General features: G+C 65.9%; 1 protein-coding gene across 6 annotated transcripts in view; it reads right to left on the bottom strand.

Annotated features, from left to right (window-relative positions):
* Positions 1-4,190: 4,190 nt before the first annotated feature.
* The window catches only part of PPP2R3B (protein phosphatase 2 regulatory subunit B''beta), a 40,584-nt gene continuing 28,025 nt past the window's right edge, over positions 4,191-16,749 (bottom strand). For all 6 annotated transcript variants that reach the window (XM_073014220.1, XM_037986279.2, XM_037986283.2 and 3 more), the window contains 11 exons: positions 12,638-12,741; positions 12,299-12,401; positions 11,265-11,339; positions 10,764-10,850; positions 10,097-10,253; positions 8,650-8,698; positions 8,101-8,190; positions 7,771-7,946; positions 6,470-6,588; positions 6,290-6,402; positions 4,191-4,470 (listed from right to left, as the gene is read on the bottom strand). In XM_073014220.1, the coding sequence (XP_072870321.1) occupies positions 4,320-4,470; positions 6,290-6,402; positions 6,470-6,588; positions 7,771-7,946; positions 8,101-8,190; positions 8,650-8,698; positions 10,097-10,253; positions 10,764-10,850; positions 11,265-11,339; positions 12,299-12,401; positions 12,638-12,741 (1,224 nt within the window). In that variant the 3' untranslated portion in view covers positions 4,191-4,319. The remainder of the gene's footprint in view (positions 4,471-6,289; positions 6,403-6,469; positions 6,589-7,770; positions 7,947-8,100; positions 8,191-8,649; positions 8,699-10,096; positions 10,254-10,763; positions 10,851-11,264; positions 11,340-12,298; positions 12,402-12,637; positions 12,742-16,749) is intronic.

Genomic DNA, 16,749 nt, shown 5'->3' with positions numbered 1-16,749 from the left:
CATCCCCCCCATACCCGCCACCCCTCCTCTCCTCTCTCCCCACCCCTCCCCTCCTCTCTCCGCGCCCCTCCCCTCCTCTCTCCCCCGCCCCTCCCCTCCTCTCTCCCCGCCCCTCCCCTCCCTCTCTCCCCGCCCCTCCCCTCCTCTCTCCCCACGCCTCCCCTCCTCTCCCGCGCCCCGTCTCTCCCTTGAGTCCTTGGGTGGTGGTCCTGGCCACACTCCTACCTGACTGGCCCCATCCTGTCCTTCAGGGCAGGGACAGCCGATGCCCTCCACCTCCCCCATCGCTTTTCTGCCTCTGCCCCCTCCCCACGTAGGCCTGGCGTCCCGTAGGCACCAGCCTGGGGAGTCCGGGGCACCGAAGAGCCCTAAGCATCAGGGTAAGCCGTGGTCTTAAGAAGTCAGTGTGTCTCACAGTCCCAAAAGGTTGGGGTACCCCCCAGCCGTCATGTTCAGGGCACCCTACAGTCCCACAGGGTTGGGGTGCCCCATGGCCCTCATGTTCAGGGTACCCTACAGTATTAAAGTTGGGGTACCCCACAGCTTTCATGTTTAGGGTACCCCACGGCCCTAATGTCCAGGGCACCCCACAGTCCCGAAGGGTCAGGGCACCCCTGGATGAGGGGAGGTCAGGAGGGTCAGGGCCCGGGTGGACGTCCGGTCACCCCACCCTGTGAGGCACAGCCTGTGTCCCTGACTCTGACACTGGAGGAGGTGAGCACGGAGCAGGTTTCCGTGGCACGTTTATTTATTTGAGACGGAGTCTCGCTCTGTCCCCCAGGCTGGAGTGCAGTGGTGTGATCTCGGCTCACCGCAACCTCCGCCTCCCAGTTCAAGCGATTCTCCTGCCTCAGTTTCCCATGTAGCTGGAATTACAAGTGCCTTCCACCACATCTGGCCAATTTTTGTATTTTTAGTAGAGACAGGGTTTCATCATGTTGGCCAGCATGGTCTCGAACTCCTGACCTCAGGGGATCCGCCCGCCTCGACCCCCCAAAGTGCCGGGATGACAGGCGTGAGCCGCTGTGCCCGGCCCCCTGGCACTTCTAGAGTCACATGTGGCAGGTGTGTTTGCTCGAGTTCCTGGTCAGCACCCCTGTGTGCACAGGTCGTGTGGCGGCTGCGCTGCGCCCGGCGGCTCCCACCTGTCATCCCACCGTTTTGGGCGGCCAGGGTGGCATCACTTAAGCCCAGGACCAGCCTGGGCAGGAGAGGGGGGGCCCAGTTTTCTATTAAAGGGTCAGGTGGCAGTGGCTCACGCCCTGTCATCCCAGCACTTTGGGAGGCCGAGACGGGCAGATCACAAGGTCAGGAGATGGAGACCAGCCTGGCCAACACGGCGAAACCCCGTCTCTACTAAGAATAGAAAAAATTAGCCGGGCGTGGGTGGCGGGCACCTGTAGTCCCAGCTACTGAGGAGGCTGAGGCAGGAGAATGGCGTGAACCCGGGAGGCGGAGGTTGCAGTGAGCCGAGATCGCACCACCGCACTCCAGCCTGGGCCACAGAGCAAGACTCCGTCTCAAAACACAGAAAACAGGTGCAGCGTGGAGCCTGCCCTTGTGGAATCGCTGTGGCCAGGCGGCCGCCCCTCTAAGCCCCGCTTCCTGCCCTTGGTCCCTGAGTGTCCTGCGGGGTTTGTGTGAGTCCCTGGGGGCCGAGGCCCTGGCGGGGAGGACGGGGGCCTCCGTGTCACCCCCGTGGTCGCACCTGTGAGCTGCTGGCCGTAGGTACCCGCTCAGGCCCGCCTTGGTTACGGGGCAGGGGTCTGTGTGATGGGGGTTCAGGGACCAGGCCCGGGAGGCCTGTGGGGGGAGGTCTGGGGGGGCTTGTCCGAGCAGGACCTGCTGTCCCTGCACCTCTGGGGTCTCCCTTCCCGCCGGGGCCTCGCCCCCTCCTCTGGCTGCTCCCTGAGGTCCAGCCGGGCCGTGCTGGGGAAACGGGGCAGCTGTGTCCCCCGCAGAGGGGCTGTTCTCGGGGGATACGGGTGGGCAGGACCCCCTCGCGGGCGGCCCGGGCTGCTGTGGGACCCGATACCGGGGTGGAGAGAGCTATGCCCCGTGAGGACACGGCCTGGGGGCCGGGGTGCGGTCGGGTGCTGTCCCCGGACACCAGAACGGCGGCTGCCCCAGGCTCCGGGAGGGCGTGTGTGGTGCGGCGGCCAAGCCTGGGGGAGCTGTGGCTTCTACAGAGGGTCCCGGGGTCGGCCCGCGGGTCACGGGGAACTTGGTTGGAGGGCCCCGCGGGAGCCACGCAGCAGCGTCTGCCGGGTGAGGGGCCTCGTCTGCGGCTTCGGGCTGGGCAGGGCCGTCTGTGCCACGCGGGGTCTGGGCCGGCCCCGGAGCTGCGTCCCCGTCACCCACAGACGGGGCCCCTGTGCCACGTGGGGTCTAACCCCTTGGCCTGGGCGGGGCGGCTCCTGGGCACGTGCTGGGGGACGACCTCCGGCCTCTGCTTCTTCCCGGGCTCTGAGAGTCCCGAGGGCCTCCCTGCTCCCCCCGGGGCCGTGTCTCCTCCGGGAACTGCTGGCACGGCTGGGTCCGGCTCCGTCCAGTTCCTGCGTCTGATGCCCCCAGTTCTCCCCCAACGCCCCGTCTCCGTCTCCGTCTCCCCATCTCACGGCCGTCCAGGCCCCGCCCCCCGCCCCAGGCTGGGTCCCCTCGTTCGGGGGAGCCCCGTGTTCCCAGGCCCCGTCCCTGCCGCCCCTGGGGACAGCGCTCTGGGGGCCGCTCTGGCGCCAGTGCTGGGAGCCTGGGGTGCCCGTCACCCCCGCTGCACCCGGAGGACGCGCCCGGGGACCTCAGGGCCGTGGCTGGGCACCTTTCACGGTCTCCGGGAACCGGGCTGCTGGGTGAACCCGGGGCTGCCCCCGTGGACGCGCTGGGATCTGACACGAAGGAACCCTGCGAGGGAGGGGTGGGGTGGGGTGCTTGTTTTGTGGGGGGCCCCCGTCCCCCCCTCACACACCTGGGCTGTCAGGGGAACGGACCCCTAGACCAAGTGGGGGCAGGACTGCTGGGCTCCGGGTCTCCCCACCGCGCCGCCGTCCACGGGGACCCCCCCACTTCCCCAGCCTAGGCTGAGCGTGCACGGCCGGCCCTGGCGTGGCCCCGGTCATCGGGGGCGTGGCCGGGGGAGGAGGGGGCGCTTGGGGGATGCGGCGAGTACGGGGGTGTCGGAGGCTGTGCGGGGGCCTCACCAGGGACGGGGGGTGGGGGACGCCGTCCTTCCTTTCACGGCCCCCGGGAGCCCTCTGCTGCCTCAGCCTTGAACCCCCAGCTTTGAACCCCCACTGGGGGCCGCCAAGTGTCAGCGTGGGAGGCGGAGGGTTCCGGTCAGAGGTGAACCCCCACTTCGGCCCCCTCAGTCCCATGACCATGGCTGTGGGGGGCCCTGAGGTGGTGGGGGGCGGACTTGCCCACCCCAGACGGGCTCCCCCGAGCGCGGGGCAGGGCGGGCCCCCAGGCCGTGGCTCCCGGTGCCATTTCCCTGCGGCGGCCACAGTCGGACCCTCCTGCCCGGCACCTGCCCTGTTGTTGGGGGGGCCCTGACCCTTCGCAGACCCAGGTGGGGGTCTGTGCGCAGCTCTCAGGGTGCTCCCCGCCCCCCCCAACCCGCCTGTTCCCGCCGTGTGGCCACGTCCCTGTCTGGGGGGAGCATTTTGTCGTGTGCGAGGAGAGGGGGTCGTCCCATGGTCACCACCCGTGACCCTCTCCTGGCCTGTGGAGGGAGCAGAGCTGGGCCTGGGCTCAACCATCTCGGGGTCCCTGGAGGGCTCGTGGTCCCCCGTGACCACAGGTCTGCGCCCGGCGGGGCCTCCGAACCCCCTCGTTTAGGCCCCGACTCGGCGCCGGCTCCTCCTCTCCCGGGTCGTTGGTGGACCGCGGCCTGGGCCCCGGGCTGGGAGGGAGCGGCCGAGGCTGTGGCCCCCGGGCTGGGGAGGAGGCTCGGGCTGCACCTGCCCGTGGCGTGGCCGCGGCCCCACCCAGCGCTGCCGTCTGTAGATCCGGACTGACGCCCACGCCGTGGCTGAGGCAGCCGAGCCCGCGACTGAAAAATCCTCCCAACGTTCGTTCAAACACACAAGCGCGATCGCCAGAAACGCTCTTGTCCGTTTACACAGAACACGCGGGCTGTGGCGGAGGCTCCTGTCCGGGGCGGGCCACGCGCCCGAATTCACACCACATGCGTCTGTGAATAAATAAAAATTTACCATTCCGTACAAACGCACTCACTTTCCACAAAAGACAAGAGTTTTTACACAAGCCGCGGTGGCCGCGGGGCAGGTGCAGAGGACCCCGTGGTGGGGTCCCGGGCGGCCTCACAGCGGCTCCAGGTCTTCGTCCCCGCACGCGAACTCGTACAGGTCCACGGCGCCCAGGGGCGAGGGCGCCTCGAAGAACGGCCTCTGGGCCAGCGGGGACCGCAGGGCACTCAGCTTCTGCCCCACAGGGCTGAGCTCGGCCTCGAACCTGCAACGAGGGGATGGTGACGGTGGGGCCGGCGGCGCAGAGCCAGGCCCTGGAGACAGCGCGTGGTTTCCGGGACACGCAGGCCGCCCGGGCCCTGCCTCCAGCGAGAGAAAGTCCCCTGAGCCGACGCCGAGCTGCGGCCGCTGAGCCAGGAACAAGCTCCTGGCTGAGAAGACGGCGGCTCCACGAACGCGCCCGGGGAAGTGGCCTGCCGGGCAGGTGGAAACCCGCAGAGCGAGACTGTGTCTAAAATAAAGAAAACCAGGCCCCCATGGGGTCACTGGCGAATTCTAGCAGACACTGAGGGAAGGAGTAACAGGAGCTGTATACAAACTCTTCCCGAAACGAAGGGGAGAGCAGACTGCCCCCCATTCCGTGAGCCAGCATTACCCTGATACCCAAAGCAGACCGAGACATGCCTAGAAAAGCCGCGGGCCGGGCGCGGAGGCTCAGGCCTGCAATCCCAGCGCTGTGGGGGGCCGAGGCAGGAGGATCCCCCGAGGTCAGGAGTTTGAGACCAGCCCAGGCAACATAGCAAGACTCTGTTTCTAAAAAAGTAAAAAATTAGCCAGGCGCTGGGGGACACCTCCATAGTAATTAGCCGGGTGTGTGGGGGGGGACACCCCCGTAATAATTAGCTGGGCCTGTTGGGGGGACACTCCTGGAGGAGTTAGCTGGGTGCGGGGGTGGGGGCACCCCCTGTAGTAATTAGCCGGGCGCTGTAGTCCGAGGTGCTCAGGAGGCTGAGGGTGGAGGATCGCTTGCGCCCAGCAGGCTGCAGTGAGCTGTGATGACACCACTGCCCTCGCCCCGGTGACAGAGCCAGACCCTGTCTCAAAAAAATAATAAAGTACTACAGATAATGTTTGCAAGGAGAATCCAATCCTATATAAGGATAAAATGAGGAAGATCTATGCTGGGAACACAGGGCTGGCTGAAGACGCCCCAGTGTCACTCACCGGACGGACGGACGGACAGACAGAGGAACACGGAGCGAAAGCATCTGAGACACTCAGCCCCGCGTGGGGAAACCTCCGCCCACCAGCAAGAGGCCCGAGCATCCCCCCAGTGAGCGCGCTGACCGCCGGGGGAGGGGAGACGCCGCCAGGACCGGGCACCAGGACCCCACACAAACCCGCACAGCTCAGTCAGGCTGGACGTGGTCGGCCCTGACCCCACCCAGCAGCGTCCAGGCCGCGCAGCGGGCAAGAGAAAGCGAGAGACGGACACGTGGGGGTGAAAAGGAAGACGAGACACGGACCCACTGACGGACACGGGGCCGTCCGTGCAGAAAACCGCAGAGAACCTACAGAGCGTTCAGATCTCCTAAGTCTGTGGCGTCAAGTTAAAAACAGAAGGTCAACCAATGGTATTTCCATCGCCGCCAACGAACCAGCGGAAACGGGAATCTTAACAGTACAGTACCGTTTACACCCCCAAAGTGGGGCGGGGGACAGTGGGCTGGTCACACCCCGCGCCCCACCTCACCGTCCCCGGTGTCCCCGCACTGTCCGCCGCACCCCCGCACCTCCCTAACTGCGCCCCTGAACCCCCGTTCCCCGCACCCCCTCACTGTGCCCCGCGCCCCCGCACCCCCCTCACTGTCCCCCGCGCCCCCGTTCCCCGCACCCCCCTCACTGTGCCCCGCGCCCCCGCACCTCCCTCACTGTCCCCCGCGCCCCCGTTCCCCGCACCCCCCTCACTGTCCCCCGCGCCCCCGTTCCCCGCACCCCCCTCACTGTGCCCTGCGCCCCCGCACCTCCCTCACTGTCCCCCGCACCCCCTCACTGTCCCCCGCGTCCCCCCGCCGCGCGCTCACCCGTCCTCCCAGGGCTCCCCCGCCGTCTCCTCGGCCACCAGGATGTCGTACTCCTCGGCCGCGTACTTCTCCCAGTCTGAGAGCTCGGGGCCGCCGCCGTCACCGTCACCGTCCTGGGGGAAGCGCACACGTCACGCACCCGCCCGCCGCGGCCCCGCCCGCGCGCCCCCCCGCACTCACCCTGAGCAGCGCGATCTGCTCCTTCTGCTCGTGGTCCAGGTACTTCTCGATGTTGAAGAAGGTGTCGAAGAACACGCCGGCCAGCTTGCAGCGCTTCAGGTCCTGCAGCGTGATCCTCCCTGCGGGGAGGGGACGTGGCCCACGCGTGAGCGCGGCCTCACCTTCGGGCCGGCTGTGGGCTGTGGGCTGCGCGCCTCGGGTCGCACGGGCTTAAGGACGCGGCCCGAGGCTCCGGGCTCCCCGGCCACGGGTCTGACGGGACAGGCGGACACGCGCGTGGTTCTGGGCGGGGACTGAGGCGTGGAGGGCCGCGGTGCGGAGGCGGCTCGGGGCCACCTGTGCCCCCAGGACGCAGGAACTGGGACGTGCTGCAGGCGCCCCTGGATGTGAAATGACAGAGCCCGGAGCTCCCCATGCAGGCCGTGGCCGGAGGGTGTCCCCGGGACACCGAGCACCAGGAGGGCCCCAGTCAGGGCGAGGGACGGCTGCAGGGCGGTGCCCGGCCTCGGGGCCATTTCCAAAGTGAAAGTCCCAGAGCTGGGGTCCGAGATGCACAAGGAAGCCAAGGAGCCGACACGCTCCCCTGTGCCTTAGCGGCCCTGGGAAAGGACCGCTCCTACTCTGAGTGGGTGACGAGGGCCAGCACCGCAGGTGTCCGGTCTCACGGCGCAAGAACCTCCCACCCAGGATCTCCTGCACCGGGGGACGGGAGGAGCTGTGATGGGTGGCAGGGAACACGGTTGAGGGGAGGAGCCAGAAGATGAGGGGAGGAGAGGGGAGGAGGCAGAGGGGGTTTAAGGGGAGGAGACGGAGGGGGGTGAGGGGAGGAGGCAGAGGGGGTGAGAGGAGGAGGCGGGGGGGGGGGTGAGGGGAGGAGACAGAGGGGGTGAGGGGAGGAGACGGGGTGAGAGGGGAGGAGACGGAGGGGGTGAGAGGGGAGGAGGCAGAGGGGGTGAGGGGAGGAGACGGAGGGGGTGAGAGGGGAGGAGGCAGAGGGGGTGAGAGGGGAGGAGGCAGAGGGGGGTGAGAGGGGAGGAGGCAGAGGGGGGTGAGGGGAGGAGACAGAGGGGGGTGAGAGGGGAGGAGGCGGGGGTGTCGACGTCCCGAGTAGCAGGTTCTTGCCCCGTGAGACCGGACACCTGCGGTGCTGGCCCTGGTCACCCACTCAGAGTAGGAGCGGCCGTTTCCCAGGGTCTCCTCACCCTGGGCCGTCCTCTCCCGCCTGTCCCGTCCTCTCACCCACCCGTCCCCTAACCCTGGGCCGTGCCCTCACCCTGGGCCGTGCCCTCCCGGGGCGTCACCTTCGCTCCGCGGCTTGACCAGGTCCAGCATCTGGCAGAGGCAGTCCTGGAAGGGCAGGGCCTCGATGGCCATGCTGTCCAGCCTCCGGCACTGCTCCTCGTAGAAGTACTCGAGCTCGAACATGGACAGGGCGCCGTCCCCGTCCAGGTCCATGCAGCGGAACCAGTACTCGATGCTGCGGCACAGCGAGCTGTCGGCCCCCGCCCCGGACCCTCCCAGCCCGTGCCCTGCAGCCCCCACCGGGCGCGCGCCCATCCACCCGTGGACACACGTCACACGGCGGCTCCCGGTCCGGCTCGGAACAAACCCGCACCGCGGCGGGAACCCACCTGGTCGGCGTTTTCTTGTCCTCCTCAGAGATGAGAAACCAGACGAAGTCGGCGTAGCTGATCTTCCCTTCCTTCTGCGCTTTCCTGCCTCTAGACCCCAGGCCAGGATGGAGACACGAAGACGGTGTCAGGGGCAGCTTCCCACGCGTGGAGCCCCTGCCCATGACCGGGGGCGAGAGGGTCCCCGGGCCCAGCCTCCTCCTGCCCCTCCAGGGAGAGCGTGGAGGCCCCGTGGCCAGAGCCTTCCCGAGATCCAGGTGGGGTCAGTGCACCTGCACCACGGCCACAGCAGCCTGGATGCCCGCAACGTCCCCTTCCCGGGGCTCGCTCAGGCCCAGCGCCCGACAAGGACCCCCCGACCTGGGGCACGGGCCGCCCCCTTCCTCAGACCTCACATGACAGAGTCTCGCGCCCCCCACTAGGGTTTCGGGTGACAGACACTTGTCCCCTCCCCAGGGCCTGGGGTGACGGCCACTCGCTGTGGGAACTCCACAAGCTCCTGTCAGGCAAGGAGGAGCCGGGTCCTCGCGGGGCCTGAGCCGCACGTACCGCGTGACTGCTCCCGAGAAGATCCTGTCGATCATCTTGCTGGAAATGGCTGGAAAGGAAGGGGGTTGATGGGCAGCGCGCACCGCGCCTCGGCCCCGATGTCACGACCCCCAGAGCCGAGCGGGGACGGGGCAAGGACCGACATGCCCACAGGCGGCCCCGAGGCCCCGCACAGGCCCCTCCCGGGTGCAGCCACCCCTGCCGTTCCAGCGGACCAGGGGAGCACGGAGCTGACCGTGGTTCATTAAAGGGCGGAACACTCAGGCCTCAAAGGTTCCGCTTCCAGACGCAGAGCGAGGGAGGCCTCAGTGCCATCCCGAACACAAACACGTTTCAGCCCAAACTCCGCTAACAAGGGGCAACAGCGGAGGCACCGTCGCCGTCAGCTCCGGCCCACGAGGTCCCGCAGCCCGGGCGGCCATCCCTGCGGTCACCCGCGTCCCCGGCACGCACGGGGGCCAAGATGCCCCCGCTTCAGGCCGCCCTGCGTGAGAAACAGCCCAGCCCGGCCGCACCCGCCATGGCCCGGCCGCACAGGCCATGCTGCCCGGAGACCCAGGGTGGGCACCAGCGGAACAGGGACAGCCGGGGCGGGCCCGGGGCTCCCAGGGACAGCGAACGCCTAGTTCGGGGCCGACTCCCCGCGGTGAGGCGCTGCTCGGGCCACACGGGCGGCTGTGCCGAGCTGGGCTCTTCTCGCAGCTACGTACGGGGTCCAGGGCGCAGGTGGCTCCCTGAACCGGGCACAGGACAAACGCAGGGAATGCTACGTCTGCTCAGGGGCGCGTCCCACGCACGCAGGACGGGGGTCTACGGCGGCCCGCGCAGCCCAGGACCAGCCCCGGGAGAGGCGGACGGGCGGAGCCCACATTCCGGGCACCAGGCACGCGAGTCGGCCGCGCGCAACAGATGCCACCGTGACTGGGAAATACTCTTGGTTATACGGTTTTTTTGGAGGGGGGAGGAAGCAGACTTCAAGGAATCCTTTAGAAAACTCCAGCCCCACAAACCACAGGCAGGTTCTGGTTCCTGGAAGGCTGGACGACTCTTACAGGAGCAGGGTGAGGACACCGCTCCGCGGAGGGATCTGACCGACCTCTAAGCCTGCGCTCCACCCAGTCTAGGATTGGATGGAAACTGCTCCCGGCCTTGGGGGCTGGAACCTGGAGCTCCTGAGGGACGCGGCTGGTCTGCCCGCCCTTGCTCGGGTGTTAACAATGAAGCCGCGCAGGGCTGCAGGCCCTCGGGCCGGGGCGGCTGTCTGAGCCTCAGGCCCGCCCGGACCCTGTAAACGGCCGGGGGCGGAGGCCTGGTGCAGAGGCGCACGCGGGGACCCAGACACGGAGCGGGGAGTGGGGGAGGAGAGGCAGCTGCAGACCCGGGAGGCCCGGAGAGAAGGGTCTGCTCGGAGTCCCCGCGCCCCGCCCGCCCCTCTGCCCCTGCGCACCGTGGTCATTGTGCCGCGCCAGGTCGTGCGCGTCGATGAGCAGGTCGTGGTCCGTGTCCAGCTCCCAGAACTTGCAGTAGATGACGTAGAAGTGCTCGTAGGAGAAGAATTCGGTCAGCTGGTTGATGTCCGCCTCCTCCTCCAGCAGCGCCACATTCTGCCAAAGGACCCAGGCGGCCTGAGCGCGGGGCCTCTGGGGGGACGCCCTAATCCGGGGGGCTGCGGGCGGGGGCAGGGAAGGCGGGGCGGGGCCGCCCCGAGTGGGGGCAGCTCTGCGGTGGGGGGAGCTCCAGCATGGGGGCGGCTCCCTACGCGGGCGTGGGGGTGGGGGCAGCTCTCGGGGAATCAGGGCTCGGCTCCCCCTGGTGCCCAGTAGGGCCCCCCCCACTTCGCAGATCAACCATGGACCCCAAACTGCAGGCGGCGCTTACAGGCCTGGGGTGGGAGTGCGGGGGACCGGAAAGGAAGGGGGGGGAAAGGAGGTGGGAGGGAAAGGAGGGGGGAGGGAAAGGAGGGGGGAGTAAAGGAAGGGGGGAGGGAAAGGAAGGGGGGAGGGAAAGGAGGGGGGAGGAAAGGAGGGGGGAGGAAAGGAGGGGGAGGAAAGGAGGGGGAGGAAAGGAGGGGAGGGAGGGACGGGAGGACAGGGCAGGGCAGGCGCGCCGCGCACCTGCAGGAAGGAGCTCCTCCGCAGTTCGGCGCAGGTGATCCTGCCGGACCAGGACCGGTTCACGGTGTAGAAGATCCGCTGGATGACCTGCGGGGGCGCCATCAGTGCGCTGGGTGCGCGGACTCCCGAGCCTTGCCCCGCACGGAGACCCGGAGCCGGGGAGAGGGGCGCGGCCTTGGTCTCAGCCGCACCAGGCTCGCCAGGGGTCGGACGGGCGGGGGGCGGCGGGAAGGGCCCTGCGGGAGGCGCCGCCCCAGGCCGCGGACAGCGGGGAGGGTCTGGCCGGGGACGCCCCGGAGCTACGCGGGCCCAGGACAGGCGGGGAAAGGGGCGCGGCCACCCGGAAAACGAGTCTCCCCAACGCCGGGCTCCCGGGCACGGCAGACACGTTCCCAGAAAACAGCTGCCTCCTCCGGAAGCTCAAGACCCGGACCCCGCCTGCCCCGGCCCGCGCTGGAACCGCCCCCGGGGCTCACCCCGGCCCCTCCGCCGGGGACCCACCGTGGTGATGTAGCGCGAGTGGAACTCGGACGCCTCCTTCAGGAACGACAGCCCCGGGTGCGTGTTCACCACGTCCTGTGGGTGGGAAGACATGAGGCGTGCGGTGTGGACGCGGGCCCTCCCGTGAGGGGTGAGGCGTGTGGTGTAGACGCCGGGTGACAGATGAGGCGTGCGGTGTAGACACCGGCCCTCCAGTGAAGTGTGCGGTGTAGACACCGGCCCCCCCGCGAGGGGTGAGGCGTGCGGTATAGACGCCGGCCCTCCCATGAAGTGTTTGGTGTAGACACCCGCCCTTCTGTGAGGGGTGAGGCGTGCAGTGTAGACGCCGGCCCTGGCCCTCTCGTGAAGTGTGCGGTGTAGACACCGGCCCTCCCGCGAGGGGTGACGCGTGCGGTGTAGACGCCGGCCCTCCCATGAAGTGTGCGGTGTAGACACCGGCCCTCCCGCGCGGGGTGAAGCGTGCGGTGTGGATGCTGGCCCTGGCCCTCCCGTGGAATGTGCGGTGTAGACGCCGGCCCTGGCCCTCCCGTGGAGGGTGCGGTGTAGACACCGGCCCCCTCGCGAGGAGTGAGGCGTGCAGTGTAGACGCCGGCCCTGGCCCCCCGCGAGGGGTGAGGCGTGCAGTGTGGACGCCGGCCCTCCCGTGGAGTGTGCGGTGTAGACGCCGGCCCTCCTGTGAAGTGTGCGGTGTGGACACCGGCCCCCCCGCGAGGGGTGAGGCGTGCGGTGTAGACGCCGGCCCTCCCATGAAGTGTGCGGTATAGACACCCGCCCTTCTGTGAGGGGTGAGGCGTGCAGTATAGACGCCGGCCCTCCCGTGAAGTGTGCGGTGTAGACACCTGCCCTCCTGTGAAGTGTGTAGTGTAGACACCGGCCCTCGCGCGAGGGGTGAGGCGTGCGGTGTAGACGCCGGCCCCCGTGAGGGGTGAGGCGTGCGGTGTAGACGCCGGCCCTGGGCCTCCCGTTAAGTGTGTGGTGTAGACACCGGCCCCCCCGCGAGGGGTGAGGCGTGCAGTGTGGACACCGGCCCTCACCTGCAGGAAGGGGACGAAGTCGTCCTGCACCAGGTAGTTGCAGCCAGGGCTCATGAGCAGATGGACGAACCTGGCCGCGTCGTCGTGGCAGTTCTGGAGGATTCTGGAAGGACAGGATGACTGCGCGCCACCCTCACAGGCGGGGGGGGCGGGGCTTCGACCCCGCAGACGCAGGGTGAAACAACAGAGCAGGCAGCCACGCACGACGGCCAGGCCTGTGTCCACGCGCGGGTTTCTCCTCTCACGGTGGCAGCCGCAGGGGGCACCTGTCCTGACGCCACGGGGACCCGGGGACGCCTCCGCCCTCCCGACACAGCCCCGTGCCCGCCCGGGACTCACTTTCTCCACATGGCGACGAACTTGTGGACGGACACGGAGCCCGTGCGCTCCCCGCCGGCGCCATAGAAGAGCGGTCCCTTCCAGTACAGGGGGCAGCCGCAGGCCTGGGGCACAGAGGGCAGGAGTGGGCGGTCAGCGGGGCCCGGACGCCTGCGCTCCTGCTGCGCGCCTGCTGCGCTCCTGGCGCCTGACCGCCGCTGCCCGGAGACCCTCTGCGCGGAAAGACGCAGCACACTCAGCCAGGCACGTCCCGGTATCTGCAAACTCAACGTGGCTTTCGCTCCGGCCTTGGAACCGAGTCAGGAGAGCTGAGCCATGGAGTCCGGGCACGCGGTCCCCCGACCAGAGACCACACGCGGGCACTGTAACCAGAGGCGGCTGCGTCCCCAGTGTCTGGAAACCAAGCGGCGCAGACTAAGAACCAGTACGTGCGGGAAGAAATGGCCCCGTCAGCCAGGCAGGTGGTGAGTCCGACAGCGACAGAAACATCTTATGGAACGTGTGGGACAGGCCTGCAGCAGAGCCCATGGCAGGTTCCCAGCCTTCAATACACACGCGAGGAAGGAAAGTTTAACATCAGTCGTCTGCACTTCTACCTCAAAGTAACACACACACGGCAGAGATGGAAGGAAAAACAGTCAACAGAAAATCAAGAAAATCAAAACTTGGCCGGGCGCGGTGGCTCAAGCCTGTAATCCCAGCACTTTGGGAGGCCGAGACGGGTGGATCACGAGGTCAGGAGATCGAGACCATCCTGGCTAACACGGTGAAACCCCGTCTCTACTAAAAATACAAAAAAACTAGCCGGGCGAGGTGGCGGGCGCCTGTAGTCCCAGCTACTCCGGAGGCTGAGGCAGGAGAATGGCGTGAACCCGGGAGGCGGAGCTTGCAGTGAGCTGAGATCCGGCCACTGCACTCCAGTCCGGGCTACAGAGCAAGACTCCGTCTCAAAAAAAAAAAAAAAAAAAAAAAAAAAAAGATAATCAAAACTTGATGATTTGAAAGATTCTTAACAATTAATTAACCCTGCTGGGCGCGGTGGCTCAGGCCTGTAATCCCAGCAGTTTCAGAGGCCGAGGGGGGCGGATCACGAGGTCAGGAGTTCGAGACCAGCCTGGCCAAACATGGTGAAACCCTGTGTCTACTAAAAATAAAAAATTAGCCGGGCGTGGTGGCAGGTGCCTGTGATCCCAGCTACTCGGGAGGCTGAGGCAGGAGAATCGCTTGAAACTGGGAGGCGGAGGCTGCAGTGAGCCGAGATCACGCCATTGCACTCCAGCCTGGGTGACAGAACAAGACTCTGTCTCAAAAAAAAAAAAAAAAAAAAAAAAAAAAAAAAAAAAAAACAGAGAGAGAAAACAGATTAGCCACGTCAGCTGTAACTACAGACCCTGCAAACATCAGAGTCAGTGGATTCTGCAGAATCTCTTTATGCCTGTAAGTCAGATGACTGTTGAAACAGACCTCCCTGAAGAACAGTTCAAATCAGAAAATAAACAACTACAGAAAATCTGAAAGGGCTGTTTCTGCAAGAAATTGAATCCATCATTTAAAACTGTCCCACCAAGAAAATTCCAGCCCCCAAAGGCGGCTCCCATGAGTGGACCAAACATTTGAGGAAGGAATCCCACGTGTGTTAACATATTTAAGGAAGGAATCCCACGCGCGTTACCCCGGAGAATAAACACGACGGGCGTTCCCAGTGTCTGTTCCGAGGCTGGCACAGCCTGCACGCAGTCAAGGACACAGGGAGTCACAGGCCGGTTATCCCTAGAGGCAGAAATCCCACGCAGGACACACACGAGCAAGTCCAACTCGGCAGTAACTGAAAAACCACAATAATCATCAGCCAGGAAACCAGACACAGGACGGACACTCTGATTGTAATAAAGGGTGCTATGGCCTGACTGCCGGGTCCCGATCTGCGTGTTGAAATCCTCTCCCCTGAGGCGACGGTGTTGGGAGGTGGGGCCTCATGAACGTGATGAGTCTCCTTCTAACGGGCCCCCGAGAGCTCCGTCACCCCTTCCCCCCTGTGTCGATGGACCAGGCAGCAGGTCCTCGCCACTTTCACACCGTGGTCGTGCAGCCTGCAGAGCTGTGAGCAATGAACGTGTGCGGCTGGCGAGCTGCCGGGCTGTGCTCTAAGACACGGGGCGTCTACGCAACACCCCCGCTGCTCTCACACAGCGATGACACACGCACGCTTCCTCCCTGCGCCGGAAACAAGAGGACCGTGTCACCGCCGAGCCGCCTGCACGGCCGAGCCAGGGCAGCAGGCAACAGAAAGGCTGGAAGACGCCACGACGGGGAGGAAGAGGCAGAACCGTCTTAATTCACAAGCAACAAATCCAAACGCTTATACCCAATATGGGAACTAATAAGCATCTTCAGCAAAGCTGCTGGATCCAAGGACGATATGCAAAAATAAATTATTTCAATGTACTGGCCACAAACAACTAGCAAATAAAATCTTCAATAATGCCATCTATCAAGAGCATTTACAAAAAATCAATCTATGAAAAAATGGAACAAAAATCACACACAGGGCCATGCGCAGTGGCTCACGCCTGTCATCCCAGCACTTGGGGAGGTGGAGGCGGGTGGATCACAAGGTCAGGAGTTTGAGACCAGCCTGGCCAACATGGTGCAACCCCGTCTCTCCTAAAGATACAAAAATTATCTGGGCGTGCTGGTGGGTGCCTGTAATCCCAGCTACTCAGGAGGCTGAGGCAGGAGAATCGCTTGAACCCAGGAGGTGACAGAAAGAGACTCTGTCTAAAATAAAAAAATAAACAAATCACATACAATGTCTACAAAGCAAACTACAGAGCACGGCTGGGTGAAATCAAAGACGACCTAAACGTGGTGAGGCGGACCTCACTGCACTGCTGAGTTTACAGACCACAATTTCCTCCAGACGACTCTGCTGACCCACAGAGTCCACACAATCCCCACCCACGGAGTCCACGCAGCCCCCACCCACGGAGTCCACGCAGCCCATACCCATGGACTCCATGCAGCCTCCACCCACGGAGTCCACGCAGCCCCCACCCACGGAGTCCACGCAGTCCCCACCCACGGAATCCACGCAGCCCCCACCCACAGAGTCCACGCAGCCGCCACCCAGAGTCCACGCAGCCCCCACCCACAGAGTCCACGCAGCCCCCACCCACAGAGTCCACGCAGCCCCCACCCACAGAGTCCATGCAGCCCCCACCCACATGCACCGAGGGCTTGTTGTTTTGGGGTGTGCAGTATACACTGACAGGCTCACGTGAAAACTTATAAGGGAACACAGAAGAACTTCCAGGGGACCACGCTGGTGGAGGTAAGTCCCACTGCCCCATTTCAACCCTTCCCGTAAAGTCAGGGCCATGAAGTCAGTCTCCCTCAGGCACCAGTGGGCTAAGGGAGCAAGGAAGGAAGTGAGCTGGGGCAGAGCAAACCCACTTCACACACTGAATACCGGGGGATCCCAGCCCAAAGGGTGAAAGGCCAGACAGCGGCCCTCCTGGAAGGAAATGAGAGGCTCTGCCGTGGCCAGGGTTTCTTGAACGGGGCACACGTGCACCCCCTGAAGGAAGACAGTGGCCAGCTGCCCCCCCGGCCCGGGACTCAGGCTCAGCGCCCGGCACGGTGAACAGAATGACAAGAGAAGCCACTGAGAAGGAGGCCCAAACAGACAGAGCCCGGACGTGCACTGCCCTCCAGAGAGGGGCGCACGACGGCCGGCAAACAAGGGGGAGCGCACCCGGCACTGGCGCTGGGGAGGGCAGGGTTCACGGGGCACGGAGCGGTGGCAACAGGAGCACGACACGCGGCTGAGACAGAAAGGCCTGAAGATGCCAGGTCGGGCAAGGCTGCCAGGCAGCCGGGCGTCCGCGTTGCTGGGGGAACCGGGACGCCACACAGCTGCCGGGAAAGCGGCCCACAGGGTGGCTGAGCATAAGGCCCGAGGCCCGGCTGGGGCATCTGTCCTCCCAGAAGCATGAGGCCCGCCGCCCGGCCGGGGCATCCGTCCTCCCAGAAGCACACCAGCGGGAAGACGGCCGATGCCCGTGACAGCCGCACGGATGTGGACGTCGGCTGCTTGATGCACGGTGCCCCCG

This window comes from Chlorocebus sabaeus, unplaced genomic scaffold (genome assembly GCF_047675955.1).
Source record: "Chlorocebus sabaeus isolate Y175 unplaced genomic scaffold, mChlSab1.0.hap1 unalloc_scaffold_464, whole genome shotgun sequence".
Lineage (NCBI taxonomy): Eukaryota > Metazoa > Chordata > Mammalia > Primates > Cercopithecidae > Chlorocebus > Chlorocebus sabaeus.
The sequence above is the reverse complement of the archived record's forward strand: the minus strand, read 5'-3'. Positions and strand labels throughout refer to the sequence as shown.